The 18435-nt window shown below is 36.0% G+C and overlaps 1 protein-coding gene across 2 annotated transcripts in view; it reads left to right on the top strand.

The window, feature by feature from the left end:
- The first annotated feature begins 391 nt into the window (after window positions 1-391).
- Window positions 392-18435, top strand: part of LOC149963239 (ABC transporter G family member 20-like) — a 31815-nt gene continuing 13771 nt past the window's right edge. Inside the window, exons 1-4 of one of the 2 annotated variants that reach the window (XM_090170521.1) lie at window positions 392-574; window positions 1609-1771; window positions 8946-9100; window positions 10874-11075. In XM_090170521.1, coding sequence (XP_090026647.1) covers window positions 456-574; window positions 1609-1771; window positions 8946-9100; window positions 10874-11075 — 639 coding nt within the window. In that variant the 5' untranslated portion in view covers window positions 392-455. Of the gene's footprint in view, window positions 588-1608; window positions 1772-8945; window positions 9101-10873; window positions 11076-18435 lie in introns of both variants that reach the window. The other variant, XM_090170522.1, reaches the window with a different exon arrangement.

Raw genomic sequence — 18435 nt, 5'->3', positions numbered from 1 at the left:
TTATACTCTTAATACAGTTTTTATTCAAATTTGGAAAACGTTGGAATACGCAATGTCATCCTCAGGAAAATAAGAAAATCAAATGACCTTCAATGCTCTAATTGTTCATTCCTCGGGTCTTTCAAATTTTAATTAATCGCTGCATCACAATATTTTGAAGGCAACTGTATTCGCCAAGAATGTAACATAGCAAAGTCAAATAACTCTACATTGGATACTCGCGTTGGAAGTAAACAGGTTTTTCTAAATCAGCTTGTACTTTGTATCCACTCGTTAATTAATACATATAAGTGGCAAAGTGCATAGGGCGTTATTTATATCCTTCACTAGAAATCTCGTCTCAATCGTGAAGAATAAGTGCCATCGTTGATTTGGAATGGGATAACATTAAACTACGCGACAAAAAGGAAAAAGATCAATTCGGTGTAAGCTAATCTTTATAATAGATCTGAATCATGGTTCTTAACGAAGATTTCGCTGTTAAATTGAGAAATGTGACTTTCTCTTACGGTAGAAAACACTCTACCGCCAAAGTTCTGGATAATGTGAGCGTGTCAGTGGCCTATGGCGTGATGTGAGTAGACATGGTAAAAATCTTTTAAACTTAACAGTTATAAATAATATTTTAATATTATTAATATTTTTAATATCTCTCGCGTGTTACGTGTCTCTCGTTCCGATTTGTTAGACGCGGGTAAGATTTGCTTCATAGTACTGATGAGCCCCAAATAGGGCGAAGCCAGTCTGCTGTTGGAGTTTCAGATTGATTTCTTTATTTTGTAATTCGTAATTTTATTACCTATTAGGCCTTTGTACCTCGTTAAGTTTTATAATACCTTTAAATTATTTTATGGATTAGCACTACCTTTTCGCATTTTTTTAGAAAATATCATTTCCAAATAACAGAAAATATATTAACTGAGCCTCAAATCTTTTGTGACCCCGTAGTAGAGCTATAAAAATATTTGTTAACACCTAGTAAAAGGTGGAAGGACGAAGTTTGTGCAGGATTGTTAAATGAAAATATTCCGTAACGTATAAAACCAAAGAAATAAACAACATTTATTATGAATATTGATTACAGCTCCAACTCCCAATACCACTAGTGTTATTTTCTCGAAACATGTACCTTCTAGGTTAGCCTTTATAGTACGTTTCAGTTGAGAAAGCCATCATTTATTAACTTTCAAATATTATTACCATTGTGAAATGTGTGGTTTGGTAACCTTTTTCGAGGTTGCGATGGTCCATGTTTCATTTCAAGAACGGATTCTTCTCTTGTAAAAGATAAACATTAAACTTTTTATCCTTTTGCGTGTGTTGTATTATAAATTTGAAATGCTAATTTAAGACTTATAGAAGCGGGCACTAGTTCAAGAAATAGCAATTAAAAAGCTATTTCAAAATTTCAGACTAATTTTAGGAGGTTATGTTTACAAGCGTATTGCACTTTATCGTGGTTAATAATTGCAAAGCGTTTAGACCTCATCTTTTACATCTGGTGCATAAATGATGTTAATCTTTGCTGCCTAAATTCGTTGACTGGGGCAATAGGAATCATTCAATTTGTTGATGGATTTTCTTCTAATATTAATTGTATTTGGTCAGTTACGCTTTGATCGGACCAAGTGGCTGCGGAAAAACAACTCTCCTGAAAGTGGCTACCGGAAACATCTCGTCCAAAGTGCAAGGGCAAGTCCAAGTATTTGGCCTTAGCCCAATGGCGCGTCATTCTCTCATTCCAGGACCAGGATTGGGGTACATGCCTCAGGTAAATATAGTTACCATTCATGTATCCAGGGGTATTCATGGGCGGTGCTAAATCCAACATCTAAGTGACGATTCACCGCTATTGAAGAATAGGGTGATGGTTCTGAAAAACTTTAACATTCAGCGGTAGATCGGGTTCTGTAGTATTAAGAACTAGCTCGTAAGCCCGTCCTTCAGCCCGGTCCCAGTTAGTTGTTGTTATAATAATTGTAACAAAATCTTAAAATAATAATGAATTTGCATTTTAAATAATGTTATTTTAAATAAAATTAGTAGAACAGTTTCATAATTTCCAGTGTCAAAACGGTAGAAAGATTATTCTACAGATTCAAGAATATTCATTTTCAGTCTGGTTGTTGGCAAATTTATGTCTTATTATAAAAATGAAATGCATCTTTCCTTTGAGTTTGAAATTTTAAAAGAACCACCCACTCAACAGCCCCTCTCACCCGAAAATTTAATCAGAGATCCTGCTAGTCGCTGAGCTTATAGAGATATGAAACTCTCACGAAAACGCGTCAAGAAAAATTCAAGCATCAGCGCCGCCGCTCGGCCGTGAAAAAAACCCATTTTTCGCTTATGGCATCGTAAAGGCTTTCTCCCAGACGTCAAGGGGCGCCATCGTCGGCAATAGAGGGTCGCTAGGGGTATTGGGAGTTTCATATCTCTATAAGCGCAGGATCTCTGATTTAAGAGTGCGCAATTTTAGGCCTTATTGGAAAAATCAAGAGAATCATACCTGTGAGTTTGAAAGTATAAACTCAAGTGCTTAGCAGCGTAAGCCTCCGGCAGCACCTCCATCGTCTTATACCTCAACACTTATAAAAAAGGGGCGTGTATTCACAGTGGCCCGCTGTAATATGGGATTAAGTATGCCCGAGATGAGAGGTACGCCGTTTCGAAAGTTTTGCCTCCGGGTTTTTCAAAAAGGGGGAGATTTCTTTCAAAATGTTAATTTAGAAAGAAACCATATAGTAGATTTTGATACAACAATCAAATCGACTCTATCGAAGCCCAACGAATCAAAAATGAAAGAAAAACGACAACCGAATTACGAACCTACCATCCGTCTTATTTTGCTCTGACTGAGCATGTTTACAAAAATGTTAGGGTATTATGTCGAGTATAGGAACGCTTCAAATAAAAATTTTCAGAAAAATTTGGAAAAGTTTTCACGTTCTTGAAATTGTTTTTGCGGGAAGGTGATAGAGAAAAATTCCAATGGGAAAGTTGTAGAGCACTGTCGATAATGTACAAAGAAAAACTATTCATTGTCTTAAAATAGGCTTTTGCATGTGATTTATACAAATATAAAAAATCTGAGGCCTACTAATAAAATATTTGCGCAAAGGTCGATTTTCAGGTACTATTTAAAGCGAAATCTTTCAGTATTAAAGCATGCTCTAACATTTATTGAGTATCTTCAACAACTATGCCACTTTATTCTTGTTTGCAGCGCACTTTTATGGTCGAGTTATATTACGGAAATGCCAATCGTAGAGTAAGTCAAATGTTTAGTGATTCGCTATCCTGACAAAAGACCAAGCCACAACACCGTTCTCAGAGCTGTTTGAGACTTCGCCAACTACGGAAACGTCAATCCCTGGTTCCGTGGACAAGGTCGTCAAAACCTCAATATGGAATAAATCGTTCTACCCTACTTTGTTGCGTACCCTCGAGAAGTATTAGAGGTGCAAGCGACGATCTTAGTTTATCAAAGAACTACGTTTGGATATCTCTTGACAATCACCACGTTCATCCGTATCGAGCTATCCTACACCTAGTTCTGCAGTAATGATATATGGAATGATGATATGAATTCTTCAACTGGATTTTTGACATATATAATGATGAGCCAAATTTCATAACTCATCTTCTGGTAACTTACAAGTGTTCCTTTGGGAGATTTGGACCTTTCAACCGTGAAAACAAACACATGTGGAGTAATAAAAATCCTCACTGGCGTTTCCCTCCCATCTTTTACAAAAATTTCGACTGAATGATTGGGAAGGTTTGATCGGAGATAGTATTATAGGCCCATTTTTCCTTCCCATTCGTCTTAATGGACAAAATTACTTGGCACTCTTGCAAAACGAAGTAGCAGACGCATTAGACAACATTCCACTTAAAACTTACAGACAACTATGGTACCAACATGACGGTGCACCACTGCATCAACCTCGATGATTTGTGGAGCATCTTAACTACAAGTTCCCCCAGCGTTGGATTGATACAAACGGTCCCGTTCGATGGCTTCCGAGGTCTTCAGACCTAATGCCGATGAACTCCCACTTATGGGGTTTCATCGAAGTAAAAGTTTACGAGACGACTGTTGCGAGCATAGGTGATTTACGACAACAAATGATTGCAGCCTTTGCAGTTCTCACTCCTCATAGGATCACCGGCTCGTTTCGAGAGATACTCCATCGTACCGTAACATGCATCGTGGCCAAAGGAAATATCATTGAACTTTTTATGTAAATGCTCTGATATTATTGTACGAATAAACTTTAAAATGAACCTATTTTAGACATTTATTAAAATTGCGCACAAATTTGGCTATTTCACTATATAGAAAACCAGTTATTTCATTACCTCGTATTTTCGTGAAAATTGGTCTTTTCCAAAGGAAGGTTATTCTTTGTACATTATCGACAGTGCTCTACAACTTTCTCATTCGATTTTTTGTCTAGCACCTTCCCACCAAAAATAAATTTTTCAAAACGTGAAAATTCTATCAATTTTTCAGAAAATTTGGATTATAAGAGTTCCCATACTAAAAAATTCGTAACTCCAACTCTTCTAGTTTTTTGAAAATATGCCCAGTCAGAGCAAAAAGACCCTGTATAGATAAATATTTGAGAACAACGTTAGTATAAGTTCAGTTTCCTCCAAGCTGTTTCCCGCAAATCACTGCGTGAATGTCCGCTAAATGACTATACTATTGCTGTGTCACTTGTTAAAAGTATCTTCCCATTGTCAATGGCCATATTTATTTCGTTATGATCTCATTCATGTTAAAATGGTCGACAATTAACATTAAATAAAGATTCATGTTACTTCATAAACTGATCAGTAGATGGTCTTAGAAAGAGCACCACTAGAGCGATCGCGTAGCTTTCAAACTTAACTATCCTGGAGCTAAATTTAAAAATGTCTTAAAGGGGAATTGTCACCACCCTAAAATTGGTTTAAAACCATTTAAATGGATAGAGGACGTCCGAAAATGGTTATACAAAAAAATTCATGTTAATATTTCCCATATTTGATTTGTTATTAGGAAACAAATTTCGTGTTCTATTCTCGCCTACTCAAGATTCGCAAACCGCTTGGTTGAACCTACCTGCAGCGCCATCTCGTCAACGAAATATTATTTTCTCCGGTTTTATCGTTTTTCAGTCGGAACTGTCGTCTGCTACGACATTCTGCTTGGCTTTTTAACCGAGTTATATCCGTAGATTGTAGTTTATCGTGTTTTTAAAATGCCTGACACGCCGCCCTTTCTCAAATTTTTGCCGCTTCATTCTTTTGGCGCTGCACGTAGGTTCAACTGCTATTACTTAAATTTTTGTAGGCGTTTGATGTAGGTTGCGGAAAAAGTAGCGCAACTTTTTAAATACTTTTCCAATAACTATAAAATATATATATATATATATATATATATATATATATTCTATCATTCTGTAAAAAACCTCGTAAATTTGGGTTTGATGACAATTCCCCTTTAAAATAGGTTTTTGCATGTGATTTATCAAAAAAAATCGAAATAAGATTCCTCGAGTTTTTTACTTTAGACTGACTCAATATTTAATTTTAACGTTGACTTATTCTTAGTTTTAATGTATTTCTATAATTATGGTATTATTGCAATTACTGAAGATATAAAACTATATATTCGTTTTTCTCAAACTGTGTTTTTTTTACTTTCCTGGCTTTTGTTTGATGTAATTACTTTGCACTGAAGCTCATGACGCAAAATTAAAGTCCGTTTTGGTCATTCGCTAGCCTAGATTGCATATTGATTTAAACAGGATTCTTATATTTTAACGTAGAATCGAATGTAATTTTTAATGAAGATTGTCGACATCACTATCTTAATTTAACTTTAATTTTTTAATTGGTTTTCATCGAATAATCTTTTTTCGAACATAAAGGTTTTAAGTACACTCTGTTTAAAAAGTCTTGGACAGATGAAATTTTGCCCTTTTTTAATTCTGATAGAAAACTATAATAGATAGATCGATGAAACCAATTGCAACTATTATTTATTTTCCAATATCTTTCGTTATTTATCGGTTTTGTCTGCCCAAAATTAATAGTTTGGCGGGAACCGTCAAAACTCATTTTTGACATTTTTTTAAATATTTGTTCTACGGCACTGACTCACGCGTTTTTGAATTCACAATGAACGGTTCATTTTTAGAAAGTGGAAAAATTAACCCTTTACAACCAACGGTTGAGAAGCTATCGCGTTTACAAACTTTTGTCGAAACTAAGAAACACCTAAAATGCATCAATCAATTATAAATAACGCAACTTCGACAGCGATCCAACAACATTGAAAAATATATTTATTAAAGGCCGGTTTAAAAAAAAACAAATTCTTAGAACAACTTGGCAAGTGGTTTTAAGAATAACCTTTTTTATACGCTAAAGCTTTTAAAAAGCTTTTTGCGTTATAAATTGTTTATAATAAGGGTTACCACAATTTGAAAACAACCTTTAATTAAATATATGTTGTTGGATCGCTGTCGAAGTTGCTTGATGCATTTTAGGTGTTTTCTAGTTTCGACGAAAGTTTGTAAACGCGATAACTTCTCAACCGTTGGTTGTAGAGGGATAATTTTTTCACTTTCTAAATATGAACTGACCCTTGTGAATTCAAAAACGCGCGAGTCAGTGCCGTAGAACCAATATTTTAAAAATTGACAAAAATGAGTTTTGACGGTTCCCGCCAAACTATTAATTTTAAATAAATAAAAGTTGCAATTGGTCTCATCAATTATAGTTTTCTAGCAGAATTAAAAAGAGGGCAAAAATTTCACCTGTCGAAGACTTTTTAAACAGAGTGTACTCTTTTAATGTTAGACACCTAACCCAAATGGATCGTTTTACTCATTGGTCTTTATTTCGGAAAAATCCCTTCATTCTGTATTGGTGGTAGGTAACACATATTTCGAAAATAGAGTCTTAGTAACTGTGGTTCCGTGTTAGAATGGTCAATTTTGGTCATTGGTTCGATTTCAGTTTTCATTGGACTAGACTAGATAATTGAGCGTAGGATATTTGGCTAACCGTGTGTGTTGGTTGGAAAAGAGATAATGGCCCCAGGGTCTCCTCTCTTCGCGCTCGTCGAGACCTGTAAACGTACCCTTTTAAATCGGTCAGGATTGGGTTCCTCTTCACTCCAGCTTGGATTCCTTTTCACTCTGGCTTGGGTTCCTCTTTACTCCGACTTGGGTTCCTCTTTACTCTGGCTTGGGTTCTTCTTCACTCAGGATTGGGTTCCTTTTAACTCCATCATGGGTTCCTTTTCACTCCGGCTTGGATTCCTTTTCACTCGGGATTGGATTCCTTTTCACTCAGGATCTGATTCCTTTTCACTCAGGATTGGATTCATCTTCAATCCAGCTTTGGTTCCTTTTCACTCCGGCTTTGGTTCATATTGCCTCTGGCTTTTGTTCTTTTTGACTTTGTCTTGGGTTCCTTTTTTTGTTAATTCCGGCTTCGGTTCCTTCTGACTAACGATTGGGTTCCTATAGGCTCCACCGTGGGTTCCTTTTTTTGTTAATTCCGGCTTCGGTTCCTTCTGACTAAGGCTTGGGTTCCTATAGGCTCCACCGTGGGTTCCTTTTTTTTGTTAATTCCGGCTTCGGTTCCTTCTGACTAAGGCTTGGGTTCATATAGGCTCCACCGTGGGTTCGTTTTGACTCCAGATGGGGTTCCTTTTCACTCCGGCTTGGGTTCCTTTTGACTCTGGCTTGCGTTCCTTTTCACTCTGGCTTAGGTTCCTTTGGACTCAGGCCTCGGTTAGTTTTAGCTTCGACTTGGGCTCCTATTGGCTTCGGTTGAGGTTCCTTTTGACACCGGCTTCGTTCCTTTTCATTTTGGCTTGGGTTCTTCTTCACTCTTGCTGGGTTTCCTATTGGCTCTGGCTGGGGTTACTATTCATTCCGGCTTTTGTTCCTATTCACTCCGGCATGGGTTCCTTTTACTCAGGCTTGGTTTCCTTTTGATTCAGGCTTTGATTCCATTTCATTCAGGCTTGAATTCCATTTCAATCAGGATTGGACTCAAGCTTGGGTTCTTTTTGACTTTGGCTTGGGTTCCTTCTTTTGTTCACTCCGGCTTCGGTTCCTTTGGTCTAAGGCTTGGCTCCACCTTGGTTTCCTTTTTACTCCGGCTTGGGTTCTTTTCATCCGGCTTAGATGGTTACTTCTGACTCCAGCTAGGGTACCTTTTCCCTCGGGCGAAATGTGTCGTTTGGCTATTTTCCAACATAGTTTTGAAGAACCAGAGATGGTTAACTCCACCCTATTTATTTTCCGGTGAATTATTATCCAATTTTGGATCGTGTTCGAGCTAATGAAGACCATTTGGGGAAGGACCCTAAATGTATTAAATATATTATGAGGTCAAAGAACGACACAATGAAAAATTATCCCTAAATACTTTTCAACTTAATTTTGGGTTAATGTTAAACGGCAACATTCAAATATATAAACCCAAAATAAAGCAACCGACCGAAAAAATCAATTTGTATATATAATCATTAAAATATCACTGATATTTACTAAAACCCGTTTTACTAAAAAACCCCTACGGGCATTTCACCACTCTCGTCGGTGTTATCGATATATTGGGCAAAAGAGTTATTTTTAATTGGTTTTAAGTGATTTTATGTACAACATTCAACCTATATGAATGTCGGTAATATTTAGCTAAAATCTGGGTTGAAGCCAAACACCCAAAACTTTAAATGCGTTAATTTTGAAGAGAGTACAGAAGACCAAGCACGTAATACAAGGGCCATAACCGACTGTTCAAGCTCCTAAGGCAAATGAATACAGTATCTGTCAAGATTTCCTTTAATGATATTTGGAACATAAGATCAATTGCCTTTGTTTACGTTTTTATAATTTAAATTAAGACTTGAAATCGAATTTGCTTTTCAGGAATTGGCACTTCACAATTACATCACCGTGAATGAAACTCTGTGGCTTTTTGGAAAATTGAACCTTTTAAAAACATCCCATCTCGAAGACCGAATAAAAACATTGAGAAATATATTACATCTCCCTCCTGACCATGTTTGCGTGGACAATTTAAGGTAAAGTAAAATATGAAAAATATAACAATGAAATGGTCAAATATACATTTCTAAAGAAAAACACGAATGAAGGAAAATATTTAAAATTTTATTGGGTGTAGAAAGCACACAATAGTGTAACTAATTTAAATTGTGTATTTCAGTATGGAGAGTTCAAAAAAGTTCAATATTTATTATCGTAACAAAGAGTAGCAACGATAAATATATTTACTCTGAATATGCTTCACAGCACTATTTGCATCCCAGCATGCTCCGTGGCACGTTTTAATAACAACATGTGACGCGCGCCCTCATAAAATAAAAGGGATTAAAGCCCCTTAAAGTGTTGCGTTGCACCATCTTCAGCAAACATAGTCAGAGTACAAATATTCCGCAAGATGCAATATTTCGCTATCAAACTATTTTTTTTAGTCGATTGTGACGTGTGGGACAATTCAGTACTCTCGTCCATTTGATTAATCAGGTCGAGATATGTATAACGGCCACGCCAACGGGGGGATACGTGGGGACATCAGATTATAGTATTTATGTACCCCCAGTTCCGCTAGGCACTACTGGGGGTACCACAAGTTATACAAACTAGTTTGTATCATATCACGCATGTTCATCATCACGCATCCCGCAATTTCTTTTTAAAGTAAAAAGTAAAACCACAGCACAAAGAACATGTATAAATCCTGTAAAAAAGGGGCGAAGAGTTAAAAACCTCTAAAACGGCGAGTATAAATAAAAACCATAAAATAACAAGGAATCAACCTGGACATATGTCCCCGAAGTTACTAGTTATAAAACGCACAACTTTCTCAAAAACAACCATCTTTTCTGCGAGCTTCATATCTCCAAGGTTGCCCCTAGGGACCAGATGGAGAGTGAGAGGACAATTAATTAAGTAGTGCTCAGACTTGCCGGTATCTGACCCCCAACCACAGGCAGGACTGAGCACATGTCCTAAACTATGCAAGTAACTAGGAAATTTGCCGTGACCACTGAGAATCTGCGTTGAGAAGTGGTTAGGGTTGATCGCATTGTCGCCCACGTTAGGAATAAAATTGCTTGTAACATTGCCTTTATTGCTGTCGTTCCAACTACTATGCCAATGCCTCTTGGTAATGTCCCTCAAAATACTTTTAATACTACCCTTATCGGGTTTAATAGAATGGATCACCTGTTTCGTTAATGCGCTCTTGGCCAACGCATCCGCTCTCTCGTTACCTAGAATACCACTGTGTGCTTTGACCAAATTAAGGGTGATTCTCGTTGGAGGACACCACACTGGATGAAAGGGAGATGATACGTGGGGACAGGGGTTAGGACACCCGTGGCGGAAGTATTCCGACCACCCATTGGGGGATTGGTGGTCTTCTTCAAACGGCCATCCAAAAACTCTGCCTCCCAGACGCTTGGGATTACAGAAGTACGCCACTACTCCCACCGTTATCAAACTATAATATCAACACTAGCCTTCATTTAATATTTTTTTAAATTATATTCTATTTAATCGAATAATCATTCTATTAAAAATGAGAAATACTAAATTAAAATATTAATCAGTACTAAGACTTGTGTATATAGTTACGTGGATTTTGCTTTCAGGCGAGGACTATTGTAAATAAGAAAACCGGTAATGAACTGCCACTTTCTTAAAGTAAATTATAATTAGGCTCCAGTATTAAAATTTGGTTTCTAATGTAACATTTCAGTGAGCACTTTCTCTCCCCTGAAACATATGTAGCGTTTATATTTTATTGCAAGGCTGGGTTGTGTTCATTACAGTTGCGGACAAAAGCGAAGAGTGTCTCTGGCTATTGCGTTGCTTCACAATCCTCCGTTGTTGGTCCTAGATGAGCCCACAGTAGGAGTCGATCCTTTGCTACGCCGCGAAATTTGGTCGCAACTTGTCCATCTCGCCATTACCCAAAACACAACGATTATTATGACAACGCACTACATCGAAGAAGCAAAGGACGCTAATATTGTAAGTTTCTGTTAGGATTCTTAGTAATATTTCATTTTTGGTTTCACATAGAATATATATTCGAAGTTACACTATTTCTTTGGACGGAATGTCGTTAAGTGTTGTTTGTTTGTCGTCGGCGTCGTGGAAAGCGACGACATGGTAGATGGAGCTACACATCGAGTAGTTAGTTTAGTGTCGGGAAGTTTACAAGTTTAAATTACACAATTTCTTACGATATGTTATAATAGGAATATAATAATAGGAATATTTATATTAATATTTAAATTAATTAAAATTAAAAAGATAATTAAAAATGTAATAGGATTAGTTTGGCCGGAAGTTTGATTTAGACAATTTATTTCAATATTAATTACAATTACTTATTTTTTAAGCTATATCAATAATTAAAAGAAAAATAATTAAAAATGTCATAGAATTAGTTTTTTGGTAAGTTTGAATTAGACAATTTCTTTCGATATGCTAGAATAGGATTACAATTGGCGGGTGGCGGGAAGTTTGACATTTTGCCTAGTGGTCTAGTCTCTGCTGGAGTCCCGTCGATCCTCGAGCCCACTGGGTTGTCTCGGGACGATGGGAAACGTCCCGATGGTTTGTCCCTTGTACCATGGTCGGGCGAAAAATCGGTGGTGTGGGATTTCACCGGCACCGACCCACTCGCGCCATCGTATTTGGCTTCGTCTTCAACTGCCCCTCTCTGGGCCGCCACCTAGGCTGAAAGGAAGAAGAACGACAAATACTGTGGCTGTTGAAACTCTTGGTTTGTTCGGGCGCGATGGTTTGGCCTTCGTCCAAGCCTTAAGGCCGTAGGATTCGCGAGGCTACCGGGGAGCCGCGATCAACGGAATACTTGATCCAATGAATCCGCGCCAGCCCCGTCGGTGCCCCATTTCACATTTCAGACGTCGACGGAGGCTCGGGGCACCATCAGGGCGAGGGCGCGGACGCTGGGGCACGGGCGCCACCCGCGTCTCAATGTCTGACTATCATCTCGCAGTTCCATACTGGGCTATTTGACCATCAAAATGACCAAATACACGTATATTTGAACATTTCCTTGACTACATGACTGAAAAATTGTTTAAAGCTCCATCTACTTGGTTACAAAATTTGTTAAATACTTGGCTTTAAGGCCATCTAAATTAAAGTTAGAAGAAGCTAGACAAAGAGAAATTGTTCTGAAAAATAAAATTAAAGATATAAAAACTAACCAATAGTATTTCGAATACCAAATAATTCGACGTATTGGTTTTTGAAATAACTAAATAGTTTGCATATTTGTCAAAAAAAACTAAAAAAGTAATTGAAATTACTATTAATTTTACTTGCAATAGTAAAATACTAAACCAAATGTATAATTTATATTTTATTTTATTTAATAAATTTAAACTATAATACTAAACTTTTTCAAAAAAAACTTTTACAAACAAAATTTAAAATACACATTTTTAAAATTTAACTACACCAGCTCCAAGTCAGCTAGCGACTTTATTTAAGTAACTACTAACTACAATTAAAATCAAAGGATCTGCTATATTTTTCATGCTTTGAAAACAATTCATTAAAATCTCGAGTTTTTAAATATATGTAAAACACGAAGGAGCAGATCTTTTATCACAAATTTTCAAAAATTATATTTAATTTAGTTTATAATAATATAGGGAACTCAAAAATTAAAAAACGAAAAATCAAAAAAAATTACTTACTTCAACCTTTCTCCCAGTTATTAGTTTCGTTTTAAACTTGGTTTACGTTTTAGTTTTACTTTGCTATTCTAGAAAATTCCAAAATTCCTTTAGAGTTTATCAGTAAAACCACTTACTTTAAGTATTTTTTTTAATTAGTTCGGTCTAATAGTAGATTACGCACCTATAATCCATGATGTTTTCATTTAAATTCAAATTATAACGAATTGAAAGTTTGAAGAAAATATTAATTTAGTTTGTAAATGAAATCCTTTTATAGTATTCTGAAGGGCTCTTAATACGTTTTGAACTTCCAAAATAAATTAATGTACTAAGTTACGTTTAAAAGAACCTTTTGCAACAATTCCAATATATATATATATATAAAAAACCGTGATAAATAGTAAACCCCACTTATTTTTCAATTAATACATTTCAGATACACAAATTAATTAAATAAAAGTATTTAAATAAGAATTGCTTCACTAAATTATGCATTTGTACTTTAAATAATACCTGATTTTGAAATTATATTAGAATAATTATATTGTTAAACTTCTTTCATTTTTAAAAATGTAGTAGAAAATGAAAGATATTTTAATTAAAACATTTCTTAATTTCTTTATTACCTAAAAATATTTACAATATTTAAAAAATTTTATATTGTTTAACTTCTTTCATTTTTAAAAATGTAATTGCTTGACTTAAATAAAGCGTGAAAATTATTAGTTTCAAATGATATTTACAAATCTTGTCAACTCTAAAGTCCATTTTTCAGGTATTAGTAAGTATTTCATACAAACTAACTTCTAAAATATGGATTTAGTTCGTAAATAAAATTCTTTTAAATTACTTTGAAGGACTCTTTATACGTTTTGAACTTGAATAATATTAAAAACAATAATCTAAGATACCCTTTAAAGTTAAATTCCTTTAGTTTATCAGTAAAACCACTTACTTTAAGTATTTTTTAATCCGTTCGGTCTAATAGTAGATTACGCACCTATAATCCATGATGTTTTCATTTAAATTCAAATTATAACGAATTGAAAGTTTGAAGAAAATATTAATTTAGTTTGTAAATGAAATCCTTTTATAGTACCAGTTATTGCACACTCTGACTGTTCGAGATAATGCGATGAGGACTCTCGACCCGCAATGCATTTACCCGGATAGATTATCGGGAAACGTCTTTTTACTAAATAAACCCGATAATCATGTTTTTTATTAATGCGTATATAATAACTGCTTTATTATTGTAACTTGTCTCATTAGCTTCGCTCATTGCCGGGAGTAGTGGCTCACTCCTGTAATCCCAGGCGTCCGGGAGGCAGAGTTTGTGGAAGGCCGTGTGGGGACGACTACCAATCCCCCAACGGGTGGTCGGGATACTTCCGCCACGGGTGTCCCCACCCCTGTCCCCACGTATCCCCCCATTGGCGTGGCCGTTACACATATCTCACCCTGATTAATCAGTTATTGTGTGTGTGCTGGTGTCTAAGGCCTCGGGTCGACACCGATGTTTGTGTATCTCAAAAAAAAAGCTTCGCTCATTTCGGTAGTACAGTTCTAACTTTAACGTTATCTTTTAACTCTGTATATATACAGGGTCTTTTTTTTTGCTCGGAAAAGTGTTTTTTTTCAAAAACTATTTATAGTACCGATTTCAAATTTGGAAGGTCAATTCTCTATACCGGGGGACATCAGTTTGAGAAATTTGAGCGTTTTCGGTAATGTTTTTCACCAATTTTGAAAAATTATTTTTCGACCACTAGGTGCGAGATAAAAAATTTCTATTATAAAGTTGTAGGCCGTCATCGAAAACCCTTAAAAATTGTTCACTCGACGAAAAACAACTTATTTATCAGTGAAAATTCGAGCTTGAAAAATTTACAAGTTGGTGAAGCCAAATTACGATTGTTTGAAACGATAATTGAAAAGGGAACAAGTCCAATACAAACGTAGTAGAGTTTTCACACTTGAAAAAATGTACACGTTTGGTTTTTAAATGCAGATATTTTATTCACATAATTTTTTACAAAACATTTTCAATAATATCACCATTGGCTGCAACACAGGTTTGTGCGCGGACAATTAAGTTCTCAAACGCTTTCTCTACCATTTCTGGTGTGACGTCTCGGCAAGCACTGATTATTCGTCTAATGAGTTCCTCCCTAGTTTCAATGGGCGTGGCGTATACCTTTGCTTTAACGAATCCCCAGAGAAAATAATCCAGCGGTGTTAGGTTAGGTGACCTTGCTGGCCAATGCACTGGACCATTTCTCCCTATCCACCTTTCAGGAAACTCGTTGTTGAGGTGCTCAGTTACTTGCCGGGAAAAATGCGGAGGGGCGCCATCTTGCTGAAACCACAACTGACGTCTTTCAGCCAATGGAAGGTCGTCGATTGCGTCACTCAGTTCGTTCTGTAGAAAATGTAAATACCATTGGCCGTTGAGGTTCGTCGGCAGGAAAAAGGGACCAATCAAACGGTTTCCAACAAGTCCAACCCAAACATTGACCCGTTCAAATTGAACCTGGTGATGATATTCAAAACCCCAATGTGGGTTGATGTCAGACCAAAGATGGCTGTTTTGATGATTAAAGGGCCCATCTCTAGAAAATGACGCTTCGTCGGAGAACAAAACATGGCGCAAAAATTGTCTATCTTCTTGGACAGCATTTAGTAACCAGTTGCTAAATTCATAACGTCTTTGATGGTCTCCGTCAATTAGTCCTTGGTGGAGCGTAGCTCTGTATGGGTGATAGCGATTCTTACGAAGAATTTTCCACACACGATTTGCAGAACAACCCAAATCAGCAGCGGCGTTAGCGCAACTGTGACGAGGATATGCCACAAAGTACGCGAGTACATTGTTCTCGAAGTCTAAATCCGGTTGACCCAATCCGCCAAACCTAGGTTGCAAGTTACCAAATTGATTGAAATCGTGAATTGCTCGTCTTACTGTATTTACAGATGGTGCTCCATTTGGATGTCTTTCTGCGAAGATTTCAGTCACTCTTCTAGGGTTTTGCGCTGCTTCTCCATAGTAAATGGCAACTATCTCGGTACGCTCAGCTACTGAATAACGAGGCATTGTTCGAAATATTATCAAACACTGATAATAATCTCCCAAAGTTTTCCTTTAAATACCCAATGCATGTTTAGGATTGACCTACAGCCTCGTGTTTTTTAAATCCGGTCGTTTTTTTAACCAAAGTTTCAACTGGATTAGGTAATTCGGTTTCAATTATCGTTTCAAACAATCGTAATTTGGCTTCACCAACTTGTAAATTTTTCAAGCTCGAATTTTCACTGATAAATAAATTGTTTTTCGTCGAGTGAACAATTTTTAAGGGTTTTCGATGACGGCCTACAACTTTATAATAGAAATTTTTTATCTCGCACCTAGTGGTCGAAAAATAATTTTTCAAAATTGGTGAAAAACATTACCGAAAACGCTCAAATTTCTCAAACTGATGTCCCCCGGTATAGAGAATTGACCTTCCAAATTTGAAATCGGTACTATAAATAGTTTTTGAAAAAAAACACTTTTCCGAGCAAAAAAAAAGACCCTGTATATTTGCGTATCAGAGTTGTGTGTTGTCGTATTAAAAGAAGAAAAAGGAACTTTTCATAGTGTTATTCTACCTATTTACATATCGGAAATGTATTTATATTTTACCGTATTTAAAATATAGGTAATTGTTTTTATTGGCTTGACTTAAATAAAGCGTGAAAGTTATTAGTTTCAAAATATTTACAAATCTTATCCACACAAATTTAATTTAATTTTAATTTTAGTGTTTTATAGTATCTTTCTGACTATATTTGTGTATAAGAATTATATTTTACCGTATTTAAATAGTAATAAAAGCGAATTGAAAGTTTGAAGAAAATATGAATTAAGTTCGTAAATAAAATCCTTTTATAGTACTTTGAAGGACTCTTAATACGTTTTCAACTTGAATAAAATTAAAAACAATAATCTAAGATACCCTTTAAAGTTAAATTCCTTTAGAGTTTATCAGTAAAACCACTTTAAGTATTTTTTCAATCCTTATACCTATATTTACATATTGGAATTGTTACAAAAGGTTCTTTTAAACGTAACTTAGTACACTAATTAAGTATTTTTAATTTACCGTAATTAAAATATAGGTAAGTGGTTTTTATCTTATTTTATACCTACGGAAGGGATAAATAAATGAAAGCAATAAATTTTTGGAGTTTGGAGATGGGTGGAAAAAAAATAAGGCTCTTCGTTTTTCCAACTGCTTTTCTGATGTACCCAAAAATGGACCAAAATAGACCAAAAGTACCCTTAAAACGACCAAAGTCACCATTTTCGGCCCTATGTTCCCCATTTCGGACCAAAAGTACCCCAAACTGGACCTATTAGCTTTATTGTAATGTTAAACTCCCATAGAGATTCCCCTAAAAGAAAAAAAAAACTTGAGGTCCAATTTTGGGTACATGAATTATTTCGGAGAGGGAATCCATGTTTTAAATTCAAATTAACCGCGCGGCCGGCCAATCCGCGCCTCCCAGGTAATCCGCGCACGCGTGCTATCTCCTAGGTTATAACTTTTTACATAATTTCCACTTATTTCGTACGATAAAACGCAATCGAGATATTCGTTTTAAGAAATACTCGTGAGATTGGTTCAAGTGTCAAGCATACTACAATGATATTAAAATGAAGTTTAAAAATATTTCCATTCTTATTTAACAACGAATATTCCATGACGTCAAAACACTCTTAAATTCAAATTAACCGCGTCCCCCGGGGTAATCTGCGCACGCGTCGCCTAGGTTATCAATTTTTACATCATTTCAACTTATTCCGTACGATTAAACTTGATAAGATATACGTTCAAGTGTCTTTCGTTGATATATGAGAAAACAAATCGTCGCGAAAAATACCCTAAATACATTGACTTTTCGACGATTTTACCCTCATTTCACCCCTTAAATCCCGGACCCCGATCCCGAACCTGACCCCGACCCCGGGATCGGAGCCACACCCTCACTTTCCTTCTACTCAGGTTGATTTAACACTCAGGAAAAAGTCCTACGCAGTAGTAATTGAAATAGGCATACACAAGGCTACGTGGTAGAAAAACGATATGAAACCGAAGGCTCCTTCTAAATTCTTCACAAAAGGTCGGATCGCGGGCGCGTAAAAAAAATTATTTCGATAATAAGCCTAATATTATGATTAAAAACCTCTGGTTTGAGAACTACAACAAGTAAACAGAATCCCTCCACTTCCGTTCCTTCTATTTTAGGAATAAAACTACACCTTTGATTTGCCCCAAATTGCTCGCGCTACGGAGGAGAGAAATTCGCCGAAAATGTCAGGATTTTGGGGAACGAAAAAGGTTTCGGACTCTAAGTTAATACACTTAGGATTGGAAATTGGTTTTGATAATGACATTTTTGGAAAGAAAACGTCCTGGGCTTCATTCTTTTTTATTACTATCGATTTTTCGTGCAACCAACACTTTAACAAATTAACCATTCCCAATCTTGCCATCTACGTAAATCAAGAAGAAATAATTAAGATCATTGAAATACCTAATAAAGCGTGGTATCTCCCAAATCGTTGGTCTTTTTAAATTATTCGCATTTCATACTTTGTCATTCTTCAGTATAACGGTGGTTTTCTACAA

The sequence above is a fragment of the Leiobunum rupestre genome, chromosome 1 (genome assembly GCF_980474605.1).
Source record: "Leiobunum rupestre chromosome 1, qqLeiRupe1.1.hap1, whole genome shotgun sequence".
Classification (NCBI taxonomy): domain Eukaryota; kingdom Metazoa; phylum Arthropoda; class Arachnida; order Opiliones; family Sclerosomatidae; genus Leiobunum; species Leiobunum rupestre.
This window is presented reverse-complemented; position numbering and strand designations above follow the sequence as displayed.